The sequence below is a fragment of the Myxine glutinosa genome, chromosome 6 (assembly GCF_964187855.1).
Source record: "Myxine glutinosa chromosome 6, kmMyxGlut1.1, whole genome shotgun sequence".
NCBI classification, from domain to species: Eukaryota; Metazoa; Chordata; class Myxini; order Myxiniformes; family Myxinidae; genus Myxine; species Myxine glutinosa.
Genome location: NC_136266.1, coordinates 103,726,308 through 103,746,324, shown reverse-complemented (window position 1 = coordinate 103,746,324; position 20,017 = coordinate 103,726,308). Strand labels below are relative to the sequence as shown.

Sequence of the window (20,017 nt, the reverse complement as noted above, 5' to 3'; positions counted from 1 at the left end):
TTCAAGGTCCACTGAGGTGCTTCTAGACCAAGGCGGACTGAGATTGTACAGGCCAATGTAGTAGTAGATAGAGCAGGAGCAACGGTATTCATTAGGGTCAAAGCTGGCCATACAGCAAAGTAAAGAAATGGTGATGATAACCTCAATGGCTTGTTTTATACACAAAAGGCATGGAGTACAACAGGATACAATAAGCTATCAATTGAGCCAATTCTTTCTGTTAAACAACAACGTCCAGCTCTGTTACTGCGACCAAAACAACAACTTCCAGCTCTACTTTAAAAGTCTCACCTCCGAGCTTTGCCAAAATTGGCAGTGTCATTAGCCTGCTCACAGTAACGAGCGATGTCACCAAGACAGATCATGCAACGCTGAGCACTGATAAGGGCATATTTCACCTGCATGGGAAAAAAATCATTAGGAAGAGGATTGAAGGTCTCAACAAAACCTCAATTTTAGCTCTTTCACGAGCCTCGATTCAGTATACAAAAAAAAAAGAAAGAAAAAAAAGAGAGACCTCTATGTGACATTGTGGTTGTGGTAATAATAATAATAATAATAATAATAATGATAATAATAAAAACTCCGCACACCGTTTTGCTTTTTGGTTTAATAGCTGTGCCATCAGTTTCCTCCTCCACACTAAAGTTGTAAACTTCTTGTAGTTTGCACAAGAGTCCCTCATAGAACGCTTTACCCTGAAACAAAAAGGAAAGCTGGATGACCACATTCATGGGGAGGGAAAAAACAAGGGCTCCTTCAAAGGGATTATTGATACTGACATTTATAAAGGCAAATTAAAAACAAGGCAGAATAAAACTGTTAAAGAATGTAGGACCTCGTCAAGGATAGTAAGGAGCCAAGCCTGGATGGCCTGTGCCTCGGTCGGTACAGTGGAATCTCTTAGCTGCTGGCGGCCACGCTCAATCAGCTGGTGGAAAACAGCTTTCCAGAGACCTTGCTCAAGGCCATCCCGCTCGCACTGTGCCACCGATAAGAGCAGCACTCTCTCTGTCACCAAAAGTAGTTCCCGGCTGAATAATGTCCGGGCGGAGATAGAACGAAGAAAGCATGTGATAAAAAGTATTCTGCATATTAAATACACAAAGATTATTAAATTCACGTGAGCACTCTCCACTTCCATCTTGAATGTGTCATACCCCTCCCCTTTCTCTCAGACATCCTTTATTCTTTTCTTTTTTACAACTTCCATATCCCATTTTATTTAATCTATTTTAAACTTTATGGTCATAGTGTCAGCTCGATGATGTTTTACGACAGACACCATTCGATCTTTCACGTGCTTGCATTGAAGAAACAACAGACAAGGGGCATTTCAATTTGCCTACCGAATATGGTCCACTCTCCGGGCTGCTTCTGGTGTCGAGAGACCACAAGAAAACAGATTGGCAAGCTGAGCCTCCAAAGAGGCAATTGCACGAACGAGACTTTGAGAATCTTCAGGATAAGAAGGCAAGCAAGCAGGTCCAGGCATAGCATAGCCACCATAAAATGCACCTGTACCAATCGAAAAAGTACAAAAGAAGACGTTAAAAATAGAATACAAAAAAATTTAAAACCTTTTTTGTTTTTCTTTTAAACAGTGGGAAAAGTGGAGGGTGCTAAGAGGACAGCAATAATAACGTTTTAAAATGTTGAATTTGAGAAAGAAAAAAAAAAGGGGGGGGGGGGAGATGAAAACAAGAAAAGTCAGGACAGGGGGAGCAGCTTACATTTAAGAAACAAAAATTAGACCAAAAAATAAAAACTAATAAACCGTTCAAAAGGATCCACGTACCAGGCATCATAGAGAAAAATTCCTGAGTCGGTGCCTGTCTAGGAAATGGGAAGAAGGCATTGGAACCATTGCTCTGTCCAATGGGAAATGCACCAATATTGTGGTAGGCAAAGTAAGGGTGCTGGTAAGCATGGAAGCGGTATGAGCCAATACCAGTTGCAAGAGCAGAAGCTTGGGCTACTTCTGCTGGCGATCTTGCGGGAGACTGTGAAGATGCAGTGCCACTCCCTTCTTCATCATTCCCCACACCATCTTCTGCTTCCTCTTCCTCACTGTCATGAAACTGCAAGGGTTGAGTAGAAAGCTGCTCCGCACTCGACATCTTTGCAATCTCCCCAGGCTCCCAAAGGCGTCGAGAGCCTCCATGTCCTCTTCGCCGTGGTGCAACAGCTTTACAAGGTATAATGGTCGCTTCTGGTACCTGTTTTACTACTCCATGCTGCAAAGAAGCTGAAGAAACAAAGAGAATGCCCCCGCTTTTACCAAGTCGTTCATTGTCCCCTTGTGTGTGCAGGGACCTTTCTGTTTCTGCTACTCCTGAAATTGCTTCCTTCACTTGATGAGGAGCACAGACTTGTAAACCAGTGGATGAATCACTGCCAAAGCTTGGCTGACGCCTAACACCACCATCATCATCATAATCAGGATCCTCATCCGCCGAGCCAGATGAAATGCCAACACGTCGGCCATAAATTTCTGTTGCCTTCCCATCACTGCCTTGACAACAGGTAAAAGACTCTTCCTGCATACCCGTGGAGCAACCAATTTCCATTGCGTCATGAAGCCACCTCTTTGGCAGTTTGATTACCTCGCCATTCTTCTTTATAAAATCTGTTTGCCTTCCCCCCTGATCATGGTCCTTAGCAGCCACATTTTGTTGTTGGCCGTTCCTCATATATCGACTATTCCTCTCAGTCCTTTTTGGTCTCTTTTCTCCACCGCTCTTTGCTTCAAGTCTCTTGTTCTCCAAATCATCAAAACAAAAATCAGTCTTATCATTTGCAAATTTCTGCCTTCTGCGTTCTCGCTTTCCTTTCTTATTGTTTGCAGGACTGTTTCCTGAAAGGCCAGGCACTATGGCATTAGATTGCTCAGCCACTTGACAAATTTTGTTTTCAGAAACACCAATTTTGACTACTGGAATATTGTTTTTTGTGTTCATGTTATCAACTATACCCTCTCTTGTTCTGGAACTATCCAAACCTTGGACAGCATCAGACCGAGTGTTCGTACCTCTGGTCTTTGATGCCTTGCACCCAAGAGAGGTACGAGCGAGCTCCGCAGTAACCTCTGGCACAGTACCATTTCCAAGCTGCTGACTTCGTGCAGGTAGCACTCCACGTTTCAGCTGTCGATAGATTTGGCGTTCTGGTTTCCGGCAGTGCTGCCCCTTGAAACACGTTTCATCAGACTCAAGGAATTGACCTGTCATAGTGGTGGTGCCATCACTGTCGAAATCAATGATAGCTTCATGCTCTGTTATTTTTAAAGCACCCCTTTCCTGCTTTGCATCCTGTCTGTCTTTACATGGCGCCTCTTTAGATAATCTATGTCTAAAATCCAATTCTTGTTGGCCACCTTCCACTACATGTGGCATCCTTGGGCTAGAACTCGGCACAACTTCAGTGTTAGTGTCATTATATTGGTCATCTTCATCCACCTCCCCAATTTTCTCCATTTTTCCTGCTTCATCCTCCTGCTCCCCCTTTTCCCCTGCCAACGCCTGTCTAGGTTTGCCACCGCGCAATCGGGAGATTCCAGGTCGGTAGAGAGCAATATCCGGCCGACGATTCTTCTTCTTCTGCTTCTCACCGCACTTCACTGCAGTAAACAAAAATACATTCAAAAAAGAGTGCAAGAACAGAATTAAGAAATTATGAAAAAAACAGGGCATCATCTAATACAGTGTTGTAATTGACAGCATGTTGCAAGCTGTGCAATTTCAGCCTCGATGAACATGGGATTTTTGTTTTGTACATCTACACCAAATATATACCATCGAACCACACCCACTATTCACGGGGGATACGTTCCTTGAAAATGGCGCTAATTGCGAAACCGCGAATGGCGGGGTATTGTTTCACTGGAAAAAGGGGGGAAATGTTCCCGAGTCGCGAAAAACCGCGACTAGAGAGGAACAAACCGCGAATGGCGAGGCAAATCCCGAGAAAACGACAATAATCCGTGAAGGTCGATGAAAGTCCCGGAAATGGCGAGACAAAACCTGCGCATGTCGGCGATAATCCATGAAGGTCGATGAAAATCCCGCGAATGTTTGCCGTGGCATTGTTTCAATGGGGAAAAGGGGGATACGTTATAGGTTCCCGGTGGTTCCTGATTCATGGAGGAAAATTTTTAAAGTTTAAAATGTGTTTGACCGCAAATGCACACGATTACAGTTTCATAAAAAATGCTTACAAATTTTTTTTTTAATGACAACACCAGCTACCATTTCCAAGCTATTGAAGGAATGCAGGCATTGTGAGTAGCTGCGGGAGAGGTGAATACTCTGCACATTGTTTGTGGGGGATGTTATCAGATGATGCCACATTCAGCCTATCTGCTAATTTCAATAATAGATTTAATGAAGCGTTTTCATTCTATAAATTATGGGGTTGACTTGTTTACGCAAATGGTGGAACATCCCCCCGAAGCTCTCAATTATATTGCGGCTAAAATTCGCAGCCGCGAAAGCCATGAAAACGCAAAGCACACAGCAGTGAATGTATAAGCAGGTCATGCTCGCGGCTTGTAGATGTTTTTTTTGCATATGTCCAGCTGCTTTATGCATGGCTGGTAAAAGATGGGTTTTATAAATGTGTCAAGCTAGCAGCTCGTGAAAAAATATATATATTTGCGCCCCTGAAAAACCGCGAATTCACGGAACATGCTGCGAATAGGAAAAGAAAAATCGCGAATTTGCCGGACACTTTTCCGCGAATAGAGAAACAGGTCGAATTTTATCAACTGTGAATACGCAGAACCCGCGAATAGCGGGGTCCTACTGTACTATAATCGGCACATTTATCATTTGTTGGCAGGAAGAGCAATTTCTAGTGATCGACGTTACCAAGTGCAGACTCGCTACATTCCATTAGAACATAGCTTCAAGCAAACACTGCATACATGCACTTATTCAGAGATTCATATACTGTACGGTATTAGTAAAGGAAATGATATTGCATCGAATAGCCTTAACCAATCAAGTGATTGATTTCTACATGCTTGGTACACTGTATTTGCATTTCCATCCCATAAGATGCTACAGGATTCACTGTACTATTACTGGGCATAGTACGAAGGCCTGTAGTGTTACGCTGGTTGGATGAAAACAAAGCGTAAAGCAATTCTTTTCTGGAGGAGCTAAAAAAAGATTTTTTCCCCATTTACAAAGTCTCGGTTCATGGAAAAACAGAAAGGGAACACGATATAAGAAAGGCAATGTGCAGATAATGGCAGCATAGGTGGACATAAGCAAGAAAGCGAATGATGAGACTGGAGACAAGGGGAGGACAAAGTAACCTGTGATAAAGAGATTGGGAAGGAAGGGAGGTAATAGGGGTAGACAGGATCATTGGCAGAGATGAAGCATGACATATGGCGTTACACTGCCTAGTTGAAATGCTGGAGGGAATAGTGGGCGTGCACTGTCTGTGATCTATTATGCCAATAATTATGATGACAAGCAGAGTACCAGCCCGAAAGACATCCTTGTTCTAAGCATGCAACACATTCTTCTGACACACCTTTATTTGGGTGGTGCATAGGCAACTAACAGCCCCCTCAATAAAATAAAAATTACCCATGTTATGTACATGAAGCAAAAACATGCATAAGCATACAAACATACTGCTTATCATTCAAAACACCTCGCTGCCCTGGTAAATGTGGGGCCAGGAATAATGTACTGTAAAGGTTGGAAGATGTAGTACCCTCTCCCACCTGTAGGCGATGCTACACAATACACATTTACACAGAGAATTTGCATTCCTGCCCTCCCCCCTCACCCGAAGACCGCCAGCAAAGATAAAAATACCCCTATACACTCACTAATTGGGGTCATATGTAGCAAGTCTGGTTGTATTTGGGCCAGACCTGTAGGAGGACCGGATCAACAAACGACCAAACACTGGCCCATGACTTATAGTAAGGATAACTTAGAATTATACAACATTCAGAGGTGAGAAACAGCAATCAGTCCATAGAGGATAGCAATATTTCATTTTTCAATGAGTGAAGACCTTTTAAATCGCAAGATGGTCAGATTGACCAAAGACGGAGCATTTTCCACTGTAAAGTCTGTGACTGGCCTTGAAGATATATGGCCTGCTGACAAATCATACACATGGCCTGCTCGAGAGGTTATGACTGATAACAAGGCCCAAAGGTTGAAGAAGTTAAACCCCTTAGAGTGATGGATTATGGAAACGTAATGGTGGGTTTACGAGACTATTCAGATGAGAGACAGGATGATCGTATGAGAATTGCCCGTATTGATCGACATATTCCATTTGTCAGAATATAATCTGATTATTTCCACATCAGCAGCTGCTGCCCGCCTGTTGGATGGATGGGGATATCTTATGGTATAAAGTGGAGTAATCTGCAAGGAGGAAAAGTGGGTTCATTTCAGAATACAAGGAACAATACTAGGCCCAAAGTGCTACTTTGGAGAACTCCCGCTTCTACTGCGAGAAGAGATGACAGCAATCCATTGCAAGTTAGGCACGGGGTAAATGAGATGAAGAAGGCAGCACACCAGGAAAGAAGGTGGCCCTTGGATGCCGCAGTCAGAGTTTGACAGTCAGAGCGAAGTGCCGAACAGAGCTGAATGCCTGAGATATTGGAACGTGTTGCGAACGAAATGGTAAATCTCGTATATTTGTTCCTGCATACAATACTCTACTACGTTTACATACATATACTGAAACGCAAAAGAAACTTACCACCTTTGAAACCTTTAAATATCAACAATAACACTGCGTGTAGTAAATGTGTGAACTTATTTGTGGACAATAGTGTCCTCACTGTCAGACAAAACGGTCACGGATGGTCACTTGAACCTTCAATGGTCACTTCATAGCACAGCTGTTGAACAGCCGTTTTGACTGTCAGTGATTAGCCAAGGGGTACGGGATGATTTTAATGAGCTGCACGTGATGTCTTGATATTGGCTTTAAAAAGGCCAGTGTAAAATGGGCATTTCAATCAACATGCCACGATTGTCAAGGGATCAACGGCAGCGTGCCCTTGGCATGCTGCAAGGCGGACTGAGCTACCGTGAGGTGGCACGTCGCCTTGGCTGTTCACACCAGACGATATCGGCCCTGGTGGACAGAGACACCCTCCACAACTCTGCAGATGACAGACCTCGATCAGGGAGGCCAAGAGTCACCACTGCAAGGCAGGACAGGCAGATGGTCCGAAGTCACCTGCGGGATCGATTCCGTCCAGCATCCCGCACTGCGGCAGAAACTCCGGGGCGTGCAAACCCACGGATCTCCAATGATACTGCATGAAGACGACTGCATGACTATGGTCTGACTGCCAGAAGACCATACAGAGGCCCCGTGATGACGGCTGCCCATCGCCGCAACCGACAGAGATGGTGCCAGCAGCATCAGCGGTGGACCTTGGCGCAGTGGAACGAGGTCGCTTTCAGCGATGAGTCAAGGTTCTGTGTGGACAGTCCTGATGGGCGTGAGCGTGTCTGGAGAAGAAGTGGCGAGCAATTACTGGCGAGCGTCCACACAGAACCTTGACTCATCGCTGAAAGCGACCTCGTTCCACTGCGCCAAGGTCCACCGCTGATGCTGCTGGCACCATCTCTGTCGGTTGCGGCGATGGGCAGCCGTCATCACGGGGCCTCTGTATGGTCTTCTGGCAGTCAGACCATAGTCATACAGTCGTCTTCGTGCAGTATCATTGGAGATCCGTGGGTTTGCACGCCCCGGTGTTTCTGCCGCAGTGTGGGATGCTGGATGGAATCGATCCCGCAGGTGACTTCAGACCATCTGCCTGTCCTGCCTTGCAGTGGTGACTCTTGGCCTCCCTGATCGAGGTCTGTCATCTGCAGAGTTGTGGAGGGTGTCTCTGTCCACCAGGGCCGATATCGTCTGGTGTGAACAGCCAAGGCGACGTGCCACCTCACGGTAGCTCAGTCCACCTTGCAGCATGCCCAGGGCACGCTGCCGTTGATCCCTTGACAATCATGGCATGTTGATTGAAATGCCCATTTTGCACTGGCCTTTTTAAAGCCAATATCAAGACATCACGTGCAGCTCATTAAAATCATCCCTTACCCCTTGGCTAATCACTGACAGTCAAAATGGCTGTTCAACAGCTGTGCTATGAAGTGACCATTGAAGGTTCAAGTGACCATCCGTGACCGTTTTGTCTGACAGTGAGGACACTATTGTCCACAAATAAGTTCACACATTTACTACACGCAGTGTTATTGTTGATATTTAAAGGTTTCAAAGGTGGTAAGTTTCTTTTGCGTTTCAGTATATGTTGTGAATGCATATTCATAGAAGAAATGCAACGAAAGGGTTAATTTAGCATAGGGGGAGGTCATATGCCCGATGAACCTAGTTTCTTCTTCTCCACTTCTCACTTCTCCCTGCCCCCCTCTCCCATGTATTACTATTTTATCAACACTCCACACAGTTCCACGTCACACTGCTGGCCACAACGCCACCCCAGTGTACACCGAGTGCTACAAGCCCTGGGGGAACATTCAGCTGGCCTTTGAGGGCAGTGGGGAAGAGGGGGAGAGGGGCACCATAATTAGCATGGCAGCTAGAGTGAAAGTTGAGTGGAGTTGTGACTGTTTCCTGAGCCCCACTCACCTCCACCCAGCCCGTTGAGGGTCCGGTCAGATTAGGAAGAGTGCCAATGCAATGATTGCACACAGAGCCCTGGACCAGGGGTCTGCAGCGGTTGTATGCACTGAAGCAGACCCGACCGAATTATGAATAATCTCACCAACCAAATAGATTTTTCCCCGTTATTCCCCTGGCTGTTAATTTTCCCTGCCACTCCCCATTATCCTCCGACTGCATTCACATTTGAAGGCATAGCATTTTTACAGTGGTCTTCTGTTGAGTCTCCAGTCAGTATTAATGTCTTATGCTCTGTGTTTAGAGGATCATTTATATGCATGAGCATTTGCTGAAAGTTAATAGGTTTTTTTTTTTTTCCATAATCGTGAAATAACTTACAACCCAAGAGGGATCGAAATCTTGTTTTACCATCTTTGTAGGAACATCCTGCTAAGGAGCATTACCGTTGCATTTGGGCGAGAACAGTTTCTAAACTGGCCAATCAGCATTATGTTATGTTTGGGGTGGAGCATTGGTATGCACATGGCTTTGTATTGGGCCGCACAAACGACAATGTTATTGTCGAGACACAATCTTGACCTTGTGTTTAATATGTATTGTCTTGTTCGATTGTTGAGAGATAGCAATCACAAGTTGCGCCTAATTGCAGGCATATTCACACTGACCTGCACAGCCTCGGCTGACCTAATAACCTTCAATATGTTGCAGGAACTAAAGTTCTGCAGGCCCTTCTTTTGCTGACACAATTCACCAAGTCAACAACACTTGGACAATCCAACATTGTGGGAACTACATTTGTAATTCACAAATGAATTATCAAAAAAATAAAATCATTACAGCTTATGATGCATTATTGGATTTTTTGGAATACAAAGCAAAACTAGAAAGCATGTGAAAATGCAAAGCTGGTCCCCGTCCACTTTGTATTCAGATTTCTTCTTCTTCTTCCGTATGCTCAACATGACGAAAATAAAATAAAATAAAATACAACTAGAACGACACTCTTCGACATCACGACATCGACCAATATGCATCCACCCACATTACTACAGCATTATAATACTTGTACCAAGTTTGATTTAAATCCATTCAGCTGTTCTCAAGTATTACATTTTTACCTGACATGACCTCTGACCTTTGACCTCGATGCCATAATCCAATAAGTTCATCTTTGCAACACAGATACTTATACCAAGTTTGTTAAAAATCCCATCACTGGTTCACAAATTGGTACGGCAACATAATTTTTACTTAAATTACCTCTGACCTTTGACCTCGATGCCATAATCCAATAAGTTTATCTTTGCATCATATATATACCTATTCCAAATTTGTTCAGAATCCCATCACAGGTTCAAGAGTTGGCATGGCAACATAATTTTTACTTAACATTACCTCTGACATTTGACCTCGTGATCCCAAAATTGAATCAGTTCATCTTTACCTTATTATACATACCTGCACCAAGTTTGACTAAGATCCCTTTAGCCATTCTCAAGCTATCGCATTAACAAAAACCTATCATGGACGGACAGACAGACGGACGGACAACCTGAACCCATAATGCCTCCGGCGACTTCGTTGGCAGAGGCATAAAAATACAAAAAGATTGAAGATTTTAGGTGACCTTGACCGTTTGACCTCAAAAGCAATAGGCTTCAGTGACCCAATATGCAAACGTTGTTCAAATGTCAAGTAATTCAGATGGAAATTGATGATTTTGACCTTGACCTTAACAGAATACTGGCTAAACTTAAATTGGGTCATATTAAGTCACTGACATATTGATGTGACTGATATTTTATGCAACCTTGACCTTTTGATCTTAAAAAAATAAAAAATATAAAACAATCAGCTTCTAGCTAATATGCAAATTCTCAAAATTTCATGTCAATTGGATGAAAATTGACGATTTTATTTGACGTTGACCCTTTGATGAAAATTATTAATTAGTCGTCTCCATATTCTCACAATAAAGCTTTGTTGAAAATTTGATAACGAAGGCTCAAACAGTAAAAACATTATGACTCAGACAGGCAGACACAGACACAATGCGAGTTGAAAATTTGATTGGTCAAAATGCCGTAAATGGCACAATATTTTGTCGAAGAACAGCTAAACTGGAGGTTTTTGGAAGTGCCAACAAGGCAATTTGTGTTCTGATGTTGAAGTATATAATTCAATTGAAATAAAATAAAGACTTAAAAGGCTGTAGAAAAAGAAGTTCCCCGCCGACTATGCACCGTCTTTTACACCACCTTATTTAACACATTAAATTAGTTATCCGTGCCTCTTTTTGTGACCTTTATGACTAAACCATGATTTTCTCCCCGAGCTATCCCAGTGACCCCAAACGACCCAGCACAGGAAAGTAGCAGGGCAGTATTACCACAGCAACACCAAAACCACAATTACCAGGGAATAATGGCTGCGCTAGCGCAGACGTTGGAAAGCATGGATGTTGGCCAAGCTGAGCTGGGTGGCAAGATTGATACGTGTTCAATAAATAATTTGGATTGAAAGATGGGTGTGTGAGCGTGTGTGCTCCACGAGAGGTCTCCCATATCTACTGCCACTCGTATCAACTCAGCCTGGAAATTCTCCAACAGAAACCTACTCTAATGCACAAAATGCACAAATTCATCCCATCTTGTCTTCAATTATCCTACCCTTCTTCCCACCCATGGTACACAGAATCCTGTCGTGAGGTAATTGCTCTGAAAACTTGCCTTCTCTTCCTGGAAAGCAAATCCTACCGAAAGCAGCTTTGGTGCATTCCAAAATCTCCACAGGTGTGTCCACTATCAGGAGACACAGGAAACAACATCTGTCCAACCTCAAGAATAAATTTTCAAACTTGTGTCACTCATCCGATGGCACCTTCTCAAGTCTGTCTTTGGAGAATGCTCCCCTTCCATCTCTTCCCCATCTTCAAATAGCATCAGAGCAGACTCTGTCTTCTACCACCTAATTTCGGGTCTTGCACCCTCTGCTATTTCTGTGCTTTATCTCCCCAAAGGCTTTTGCAGGACACACATGGTCCACCATCAAGCCCCTTATGGGAAACTACATGAATCCAGGATCACTGCTTACCTCCACTCATTCATTCCTCTTCCACCCCCACCCACTCCCTCCCTTCTCCCCCCCCCACCCCCCTGCAGAATAAACTTTCACATTCTCTTCAATCTCACTCTTCCCTCCAGGTGTTCAAGATAGCTGTCCACCACCTCAGATAATCCCAAATTCAAAACCACGATCTTTCCCACCTTCATGAAACCAAGTTGTCCAAGTGTCTCTATCCTGTCCTTCAACTCCACTGTTGATGTTCCCTAACTCCCTCTCTCTACTGTTCCTTTGTCCTGTTACATTCTGATTCATTTGGTATACTCGCTCTTTCACGAGCCTCGACTGTTATCAAAAATAAAAAATAAAAAAATTAAAAGGTTGAACCTGGCAGAGGTATGCGCTCTATCGAGTGAGATTGCAGTTTTTCTTTTTTGTTGCTTTTGTTTAGAAAAACTTGGATTTTGTGTCATGCATACTTTTGAATTTCAATACAAAAATGTAAAAGTTAGCCAAACCAATGTAATAATAAAATTGGACGAGTATCTTCTCAGAGGGTGAAAAGACTATTTGAATCACAAGTTTCCTCCCAGCAATGGCAGGTCTAACGAGCCCGTGTGTACACACACACGCACACACACTTTTGAAAGTCGTGTATTTATTGATAGATTATTGATATAAAGAATTAATTGTTAACAAAACTTATTTAAAGGGTTTTTTGTTGTTGATATGCAAGATAAAGTTCTTAAAAGTGATGCAATAACTGAGTATTTACACCAAGTGAAAAAAATGGGGAAGAGAGCGAAGGAAGGAGAGGGGGACATGGTAAGAGCAAAGCAGATCAGTTTAGAAGAGTGAAGTGAAGCAGTGTGGCTGCCAACGAGAGCAGTTTCATCAAAGACTGCAAATGACTATGACCATGAACCACCACGCAGACAAACTACAGATACCGACAACAAACAAGAACTATGACCTCACCTTTTAAGCATCTCAGACATATACCTTGTCTACATCAATAAGATATTCACAATTCAATGCAAAATATGCTGGCTAATGGTTTATGAGAAATTGCTCGATAAAGTCAACATTATTATGGTCCAAAGTCAAAACTGGCTCTTCACCAATGTACTGAAAGCACAACTGGGCGTGGTTAATTGATTCATCCTGCTTTCTTCCTGTGCAGGATCATATTTCCCAGTAACCGTACAAAGCAGATGTCTGTGTTTACAGTTGTTTAATGGCCACAAATAAGCCCAACTTGTGCAAGCGCCCAGGGAAGGTTTTCTGCTCAGTCTTTCAGGAACTCGATGGACAGACAGGCTGACATTCAACTAAAGATTATTTGAGTTACGACTCAGATTCTCTCGAGGAAACATACCGTGGGATCTTCAATATCCACCAACTAACGCTAGCAGATGGGACACATATCCGTGAGATGGCGCACTGTGACAAATCGCCCTCCATGCCTGTGAAGCACCAATCCAAAAGTTTACAGTCAGGTTGGGAATCAATCCAAGACTACACAGCTCAAAGACAAGCGTCAGTACCTGCAAGACTGGTCGTTAATTTCCATCTCTCTTGATATTATACAAATACAGCCTGGGAATTCTTCCACACAAGCTTGTTTTCCCATATGTCAATATTTATACCATCTCATCTGCAGTTATCATACCCATCCTTTCACCCCTGGAACACAAAAATCCTTTGGTGAGGAAATTGCCTTCAAACAACTAGTCTTCTCTTCCTGGAAGGAAAATCCGACTGAAAGCAACCTCCGATCATTCCACACAGCCTGGAACAAGTGTGGCTCTGCTCGCAGGAGACGGAAACCATCTGGCCAACCTCAAACCTGTCCTTTAAATACCTGGTGGTGCCTTGTCAAGTCTGTCTTTGGTGTATGTATACTGCCCCCTCTATCCCTTCTCACTTCAAATGGCACCACAGCTGACTCTGCTCATGAGAAGGACAAATGCCTAAAAATTCTGTGTTTTCTTCCAAAGCTGGTGTACTCAAACCCTCACTCCCGAGACCGAACCAACCTCTCGTACCCAACTGTTCCAAGATACACGACCTCAAGAATGAACTTTCAATCTTGTGTCACTCATCCAAAACCTGGTAGCACCTTAAGTCTGTCCACTCATTCATTCCTCTTTTTCTCCCCACCTGTGGAACAAACTTTCACATTATCTTCAATCTCAATCTTTCCTCCAGGTCTTCAAAATAGCTGTTCCCAAACGTCTCAGATCATCCCCAATCCAAACCCATGATCTTTTCTACCTTTGTTAACCCGTGTGTGTCCAAGTGTCTCTCTATCCTGTCCTTAAACTGCATTGTTGGTGTTTCCCTCCCCTTCCACCTCCCCACTGTTCCTTTGGCCCGTTACATACTGATCCGTTCAGTGTACTAGCTCTTTCACGAGCCTCGACACCTGCTCTTGCTCATCCTCTTTCTGCTCTGTTAACCCGATCATTCTCTCTTGGTCAGTTTCTGTCTGCCAGAAAGTTAGCAAACATCACTGCAATACACAAGCATGGTGCAAAAACAGATCTTCTTAGCATGTTTCCAATTATGAGCAAGGTCAAGTAATCTATCATTGCAGTGGACATGAAATCCTACCTTTTCACCAACAGCCTAATCTCAGATAATCAGTTTGTTTTCAGAACTGGTAACTCCACTAGGACCTCACATATATGATGAGGGACGTCTCTCTGGACGTATCTTGAACATTTTAGAGTCTGGCACACCGCCTTGTTCTCCCAACTCTCAGCTTATGGCATCCAATGGCACCTTCTCTCATGGATCAATGACTTCTTCCACTCGTATAGTTAACATGGAACTCTGAACAGGATCCCCTGATCCTCTCACCTCATTTCCTCTCCCTGTCAAGGCTGGAGTGCCCCTAGGCAGTGTCTTGTTCCTAATCTTCATCAATAATTATCTTCCCGATTCCCTGGAAAATTTTGCTTATCTAATTGGTGATGATTGAATGAATGAATGAATGATCGTTTTAAGGCCATTTTCCCCGCTAGAGCGGGGGTTAGCCTTGCGGGCCCCATGTCAACCATGGTTCCCTGTTTGAGGCAATGTTTTTATGGCCGGATGCCCTTCCTGACGCCAACCCTTGGTCACGCTCTTACGATGCGCAGGGTAATTGGTGATGATTACACCCTCCAAATCATTTTCTCGTATTTCAAACAGGCACACAGCATCCTCTTCTGCCTCTGCAGACCTTGATAGAAATAGGAGCTGGTCCAACACCTTGATATGCTTTGCATCAACAAATCCCTCACACTCACACTCTCTCTCTCTCTCAAAGGACTGTCTGTCTCTCTCAAATGACTGTCTCTCTCAAAGGACTGTCTGGCAAACCCTCTCATCTATTTCCTAAACTGGAACGGCACTCAGTAGAGAGCATACCGCCGGCTGGTTGGCCACATCACTCAATGGTGAAGAATCACTTTAAAAATTATACGAGCTAGATCCGGATACAGATCTTCACCAAAATTGAATCGATTCTTCCTTGTCACACACACAACCTGTCCAACAAGTTTCGTCCAAATCCATCCATAACTTTTGAGATATCCTGCTATGTATCGTTTTTGGCCCAATCTCCCAATGGTGAAGATTCACTTTTAAAAAATCTAGTAGCTGGATCCGAATTCGGATCTTCACCAAAATCTAATAATGTCATTCTTGTAACATACCCTACACCCAGGCAGGTTGGTGGTCTTTCCGTCTTCTACCGACTCCTCTCTGGCCTTGCCCCCCCAGCCCTCTCTGGGCTCTGTCCCCCAAATATTCCTACAGGTCGCACAAGATCTGCCTGCAACCCTCTTATGGTTAAACTGCCAAAATCAAGACTTTCTGCTCACCTTCACTCCTTCATTCCTCTTTTCTCCCACCTCTGGAACAAACTCCCTCACTCTCTTCAATCCCACTCCACCCTCCAGGTCTTTAAAACAGCTGTTCACCACCATCTCTTATCCTCCCCCATCCAAAACCTTGATCTTTTCTACCCCCGCTAATTTCGGTCCCCTTGTGTTTTATACCTCTCCCCCCCCCCCCCCTCCCCCTCCCACGCCTCCTGCCCCCAAAGCTCTCCCTCCCACACTTCTCCCTGCTCTCAAATGTTGTGGTTGTGTGCTTCCCCTTCTCTCCCCATCTTGTCTTCCGCTTCCTCTTTTTGTATATTTTGTTTGTCTGGTTGATTTGTTTGTGAAATAAATGTTAGCTCTTTCACGAGCCTCGATTCAGTATAACAACAACAACAACAACAACAACAAAAAAAAAAAAAAAAAAAAAACCCTACCTCTGCACCAAATTTCATCCAAATCTGTCCACAACTTTGAGATATTTTGTTCACAAACGGACAGACAAACAGATAAAGACAGGGGTGAAAACATAACCTCCATCCACCTTTGGTGGTGGAGGAAACAATCCACTTGGAGGTTGGCACTAAAACTTTTGGGCCTCACCATCAGCCTTTACCTTTCTTGAGCAGACCATATTTCAAAGATTGTCTCCAAAGCCAGGCACTGGGCATTCTTTGTCATGCAAATCTTTCATTGGCCAATCAATTTTTGGCAACCTACAAAGCCTTCACTTGCAGCTTTATGTAGTACTGCTCCCACCTTTGGGCTGGCGCTCCTGTCTCTCACATTGACATTCTTGATGCCAAGGAAAACAAGGCCCTTAAAATCATTGGGATCTCCCACGAGAAAACCGAGTGGGTGTATAGGCCTGTTACTTTGGTATCACAGACAGATTGATGGTCTCTCCGTATTCTAAAGTCTCATTTTTGGTCTTGCACCCTCTGCCCTCTCTTGTCTCTGTCCCTCTCAGGTTTTTGCTGGGGGAAATACGGTCTGCGAGTAACACTCTTCTTGTTAAACTCCCAATATCCAGGCTCACCGCTCACCTGCATCCATCCATTTGCTCCTATTTTATCTGGCCTGTGCAGATACAGTACAACACTAGAGTGTCTCACACAACGAGTATGGGGAGTTGGGGGTGGTGATAAGGGATAAGGAAGGTTGTTGACTAAATGAAGAAACGTTTACGTGAAACAGTTTACGTTTTGAAACGAGGAACATGAAACAGTTTACGTTTTGTATCCCAATGGAAGACCGAATCTGGATCCAGACTTCCAAAATCTAATCGACTTGTTCTTCTTCACCTGCCCAACTAATATACCAAGTTTCAGCCGAATTCGTCCACAACTTTTTGAGATGTCATGTTATTTATAGTTTTTAGCCCAATCTCTGAATGGTGAAGAATCACTTGAAGAATTTAAAAAAAACATCCCGTATCCGGATTCAGATCTTCACCAAAATGTAACCAACTTGTCATTGTCCCACACACAACCTGTTTCATCAGAATCTGTCTACAACTTTTGAGATATTCTGTTTGCAGACAAAAAGACAGAGGTGAAAACATAAACTCTGCCCACCTTTGGTGGTGGAGGTAACGCCTCCGACGGTTGCCTACGTAATGACAATCTCAACTCTCCTTTTTACAGGCAGATTGTCCATTGTCTATTCTGCAGAGTAATTATTCTGCACTTATTTTGTCGATACCCTTCATGATCTTAAACATCTCTATCATATCCCAACGTAACTGCCTCCTTTATAATGTACTAGGGCATGCCCGTACTATATATATATCTAAAATTATATCCCCCCCCCCTATTTACATGAAATGGTTTGGTCCAAAGCGAACGGCTTGCGAGTGGTGACAATCCCCCCCCTCTATTTACATGCAATGGTTCGGTCCAAAGCGAACGGCTTCCGGAGTTTGGTAAAGAAATCGCCATCGCGTACACAAACGCGCAGGAAAGCGAATGAATCGCAAATTCGTTTTTATTAGTTGTAAAACATAATGCCCAATTATTCAATTAGCGCCAACGTATTTTGGCTGTTTGCAATTTAATCGCAAGGCAAAGTAGAAAGAGAAGAGGGAAAAAAAGAAAAGCCTTGCCTTGCTGCAAACAGCTGCTGCAAACAACAACAACAGGGAAGGCTGCACTGTCCGGAAGTTGGCATATCGCAGTTACGATTATTTTAGTGTTAATGGCCAATTATTCAATTAGCGCCAACGTATTTTGGCTGTTTGCAATTTAATCGCAAGGAAAAGTAGAAAGAGAAGAGGGAAAAAAAGAAAAGCCTTGCATTAACGCATTAACGCTTGCATTGCATTAACGGTTCGGCACACGTGATAGCTCGCTGCTCTCTGATTGGTTGAAGCGTTTTTTGGACATAGCTCGGTAGGTACTTGTCCGATTAATTTCAAACCTTGAAAAGGCACATCCTCGGGTCCCCAGCAATATACCTGGCAAGTTTCAAGTATATCGGACCCGTGGTTGTCGAGAAACAGCGGTCACAGACAAACACACAGACACACAGACACACAGACACACAGACACACAGACAGACACACAGAGATTGCTGGAATTATAGATAGATGAAGCCTCGTTTCCTTCAGCCGCTCCTCATAGCCAAGTCAAGCTTGGCCCGGAATAAATCCAGTAGCCCTGCGGTGAATCCTCTCCATGACAGGTACGTCCTTCCTGAGTTGTGGTGACCACAGGTGCACATAATATTCAAGATTGGGCCCTCGCTAAATTCCTTTACAATTGTTAAAACTACCTCGTTTGATTTATAATTGATTGTCCGTGTGTTTTATACCTCTCCGACCCCCGACCCCCCCTTCCCATGCCTCGTCCCCCCAAGCCCTCTCCCTCCCACAGATCTCCCGATGTCCCTGCTCTCAAATGTTGTACTTGTGTGCTTCCCTCTCTCTCCCCATCTTGTCTCTCGCTCCCTTTATCTTATGTTTTATGTGTCAGTTTGTATTTTTGTGATTAATGTTAGCTCTTACACGAGCCTCGATCTTGAATACAAAAAAAATCCCCAACGAATACTACCTAAAACCCAGTTTGTTTTACCTATAGCTGCCTGGAAATATCCTGTCTGCTGCCCCAGTATCTAATACCCAGATCCTAGATCCTTCTGTGACACCTTCAAAAATTGGCTCTTGTATCATGGGATCTCTATTTTCATTATTTTTATCCATACCTAAATTTATTTAAATAATTCCCCCACCGATTCGGAGTTTTTGATGAAGCATCCTTAATTAAATACAACCCAACTATAGATAATTGTTTAGATCTTATTCGAATCTATTTAACTCTGCTCATATTGTCGATTCTGGGGTGGGAAGGGTGCACGCCAAGAATAGCGTTTCAGGAAATGTTTTTCAAATAAATTTGTCTCAAAAGCAATTACAGGTCTTATAACCATGAAGGAAAGCATTTCTCAAAACGACCAAACTTTCTGCACAAAACACAAAACCCGGCGTCACGGTGCGAACAAGCAGGCCCGACTCGTCATGGTATCCCAATGAAAACCCAAAACCCTCTCGTCCCCACGATTACCCCCACATCTCACCGTGGGTTGATTCTCCGGGGGCTTGAGGACCAAGAGAAGCGGCGAAGCGACGTAACTCACCAGCGCTAACACGCAAAACATTCACCTCGGCGGCCATAATACCGCCGTCTACTCCGAGCCGTAACAACGTATCCCATTGGCTCCTCACACCGGAAGTCCTGCAGTAACCGCCTCTTCTATTGGTTTTGGCCAATCGTTCCGAAGTAATTACTGAATGCCCACTGGTTCAGCGCATCGCACAAACCAGAGACATGCTTTACCATTCGAGACCTGAGGGAGCACATCATGATCAATCAGAGTTTTCACAGGTCATTTCTCTGGCGGTGTTTTGGGGTAAATTGTGTGGTTTCATTGGCGGTGTTTTGGTGTAAATTGTGTGGTTTCATTGGCGATGTTTTGGTGTGAACCCGCTGTTTAGCTGCGTTTTAACAGGTGAAGCCGCTTTAAGTTCAACATTTGGCCTGCACTTCCAATTCCATCCGTCCGTCCAAAAATGAAGAACCTTTCTAATCCACCGTGTTAAATTTTAAACGGTAATTCTCAAGGGATCGAAAGGGTCATTCGAGAAAGGTACCTAATCCTAAAGGCTAATTCAGAAGGATAATTCTAAAGGGTACCTAATCCTAAAGCAAAGGCGAATTCAGAAGGTTAATTCTAAAGGGTAATTCTAAAGGGTACCTAATCATAGAGTCCCTGTATAAAGAGAGTTGCGCCATGCGCTGACCCGAGATTTCTGGTCACGTGATTTCGTGGCGCCATTTTGTGTCTAACTTCACCGTGCGTGAACGTCAGCTTGGTACGGGAATGTTGTTTATTGCCAAACAAAATGACTGGTTGTTCTGCTTTTGGTTGTTCAAACCAATCTG

At 43.8% G+C, this 20,017-nt stretch overlaps 1 protein-coding gene across 4 annotated transcripts in view; it reads right to left on the bottom strand.

Moving 5' to 3' along the window:
• SMG6 (SMG6 nonsense mediated mRNA decay factor) overlaps positions 1–19,292 on the bottom strand; it is a 376,938-nt gene extending 357,646 nt beyond the window's left edge. For 2 of the 4 annotated variants that reach the window (XM_078780312.1, XM_078780313.1), the window contains exons 1-6: positions 19,152–19,292; positions 1,799–3,619; positions 1,350–1,518; positions 839–1,034; positions 594–698; positions 292–398 (exon numbers count right to left, since the gene is read on the bottom strand). In XM_078780312.1, coding sequence (XP_078636438.1) covers positions 292–398; positions 594–698; positions 839–1,034; positions 1,350–1,518; positions 1,799–3,619; positions 19,152–19,248 — 2,495 coding nt within the window. In that variant the 5' untranslated portion in view covers positions 19,249–19,292. Of the gene's footprint in view, positions 1–291; positions 399–593; positions 699–838; positions 1,035–1,349; positions 1,519–1,798; positions 3,620–13,084; positions 13,173–19,151 lie in introns of those variants that run through there. The other 2 variants (XM_078780314.1, XM_078780315.1) reach the window with 2 other exon arrangements.
• Between the last annotated feature and the right edge of the window lie 725 nt (positions 19,293–20,017).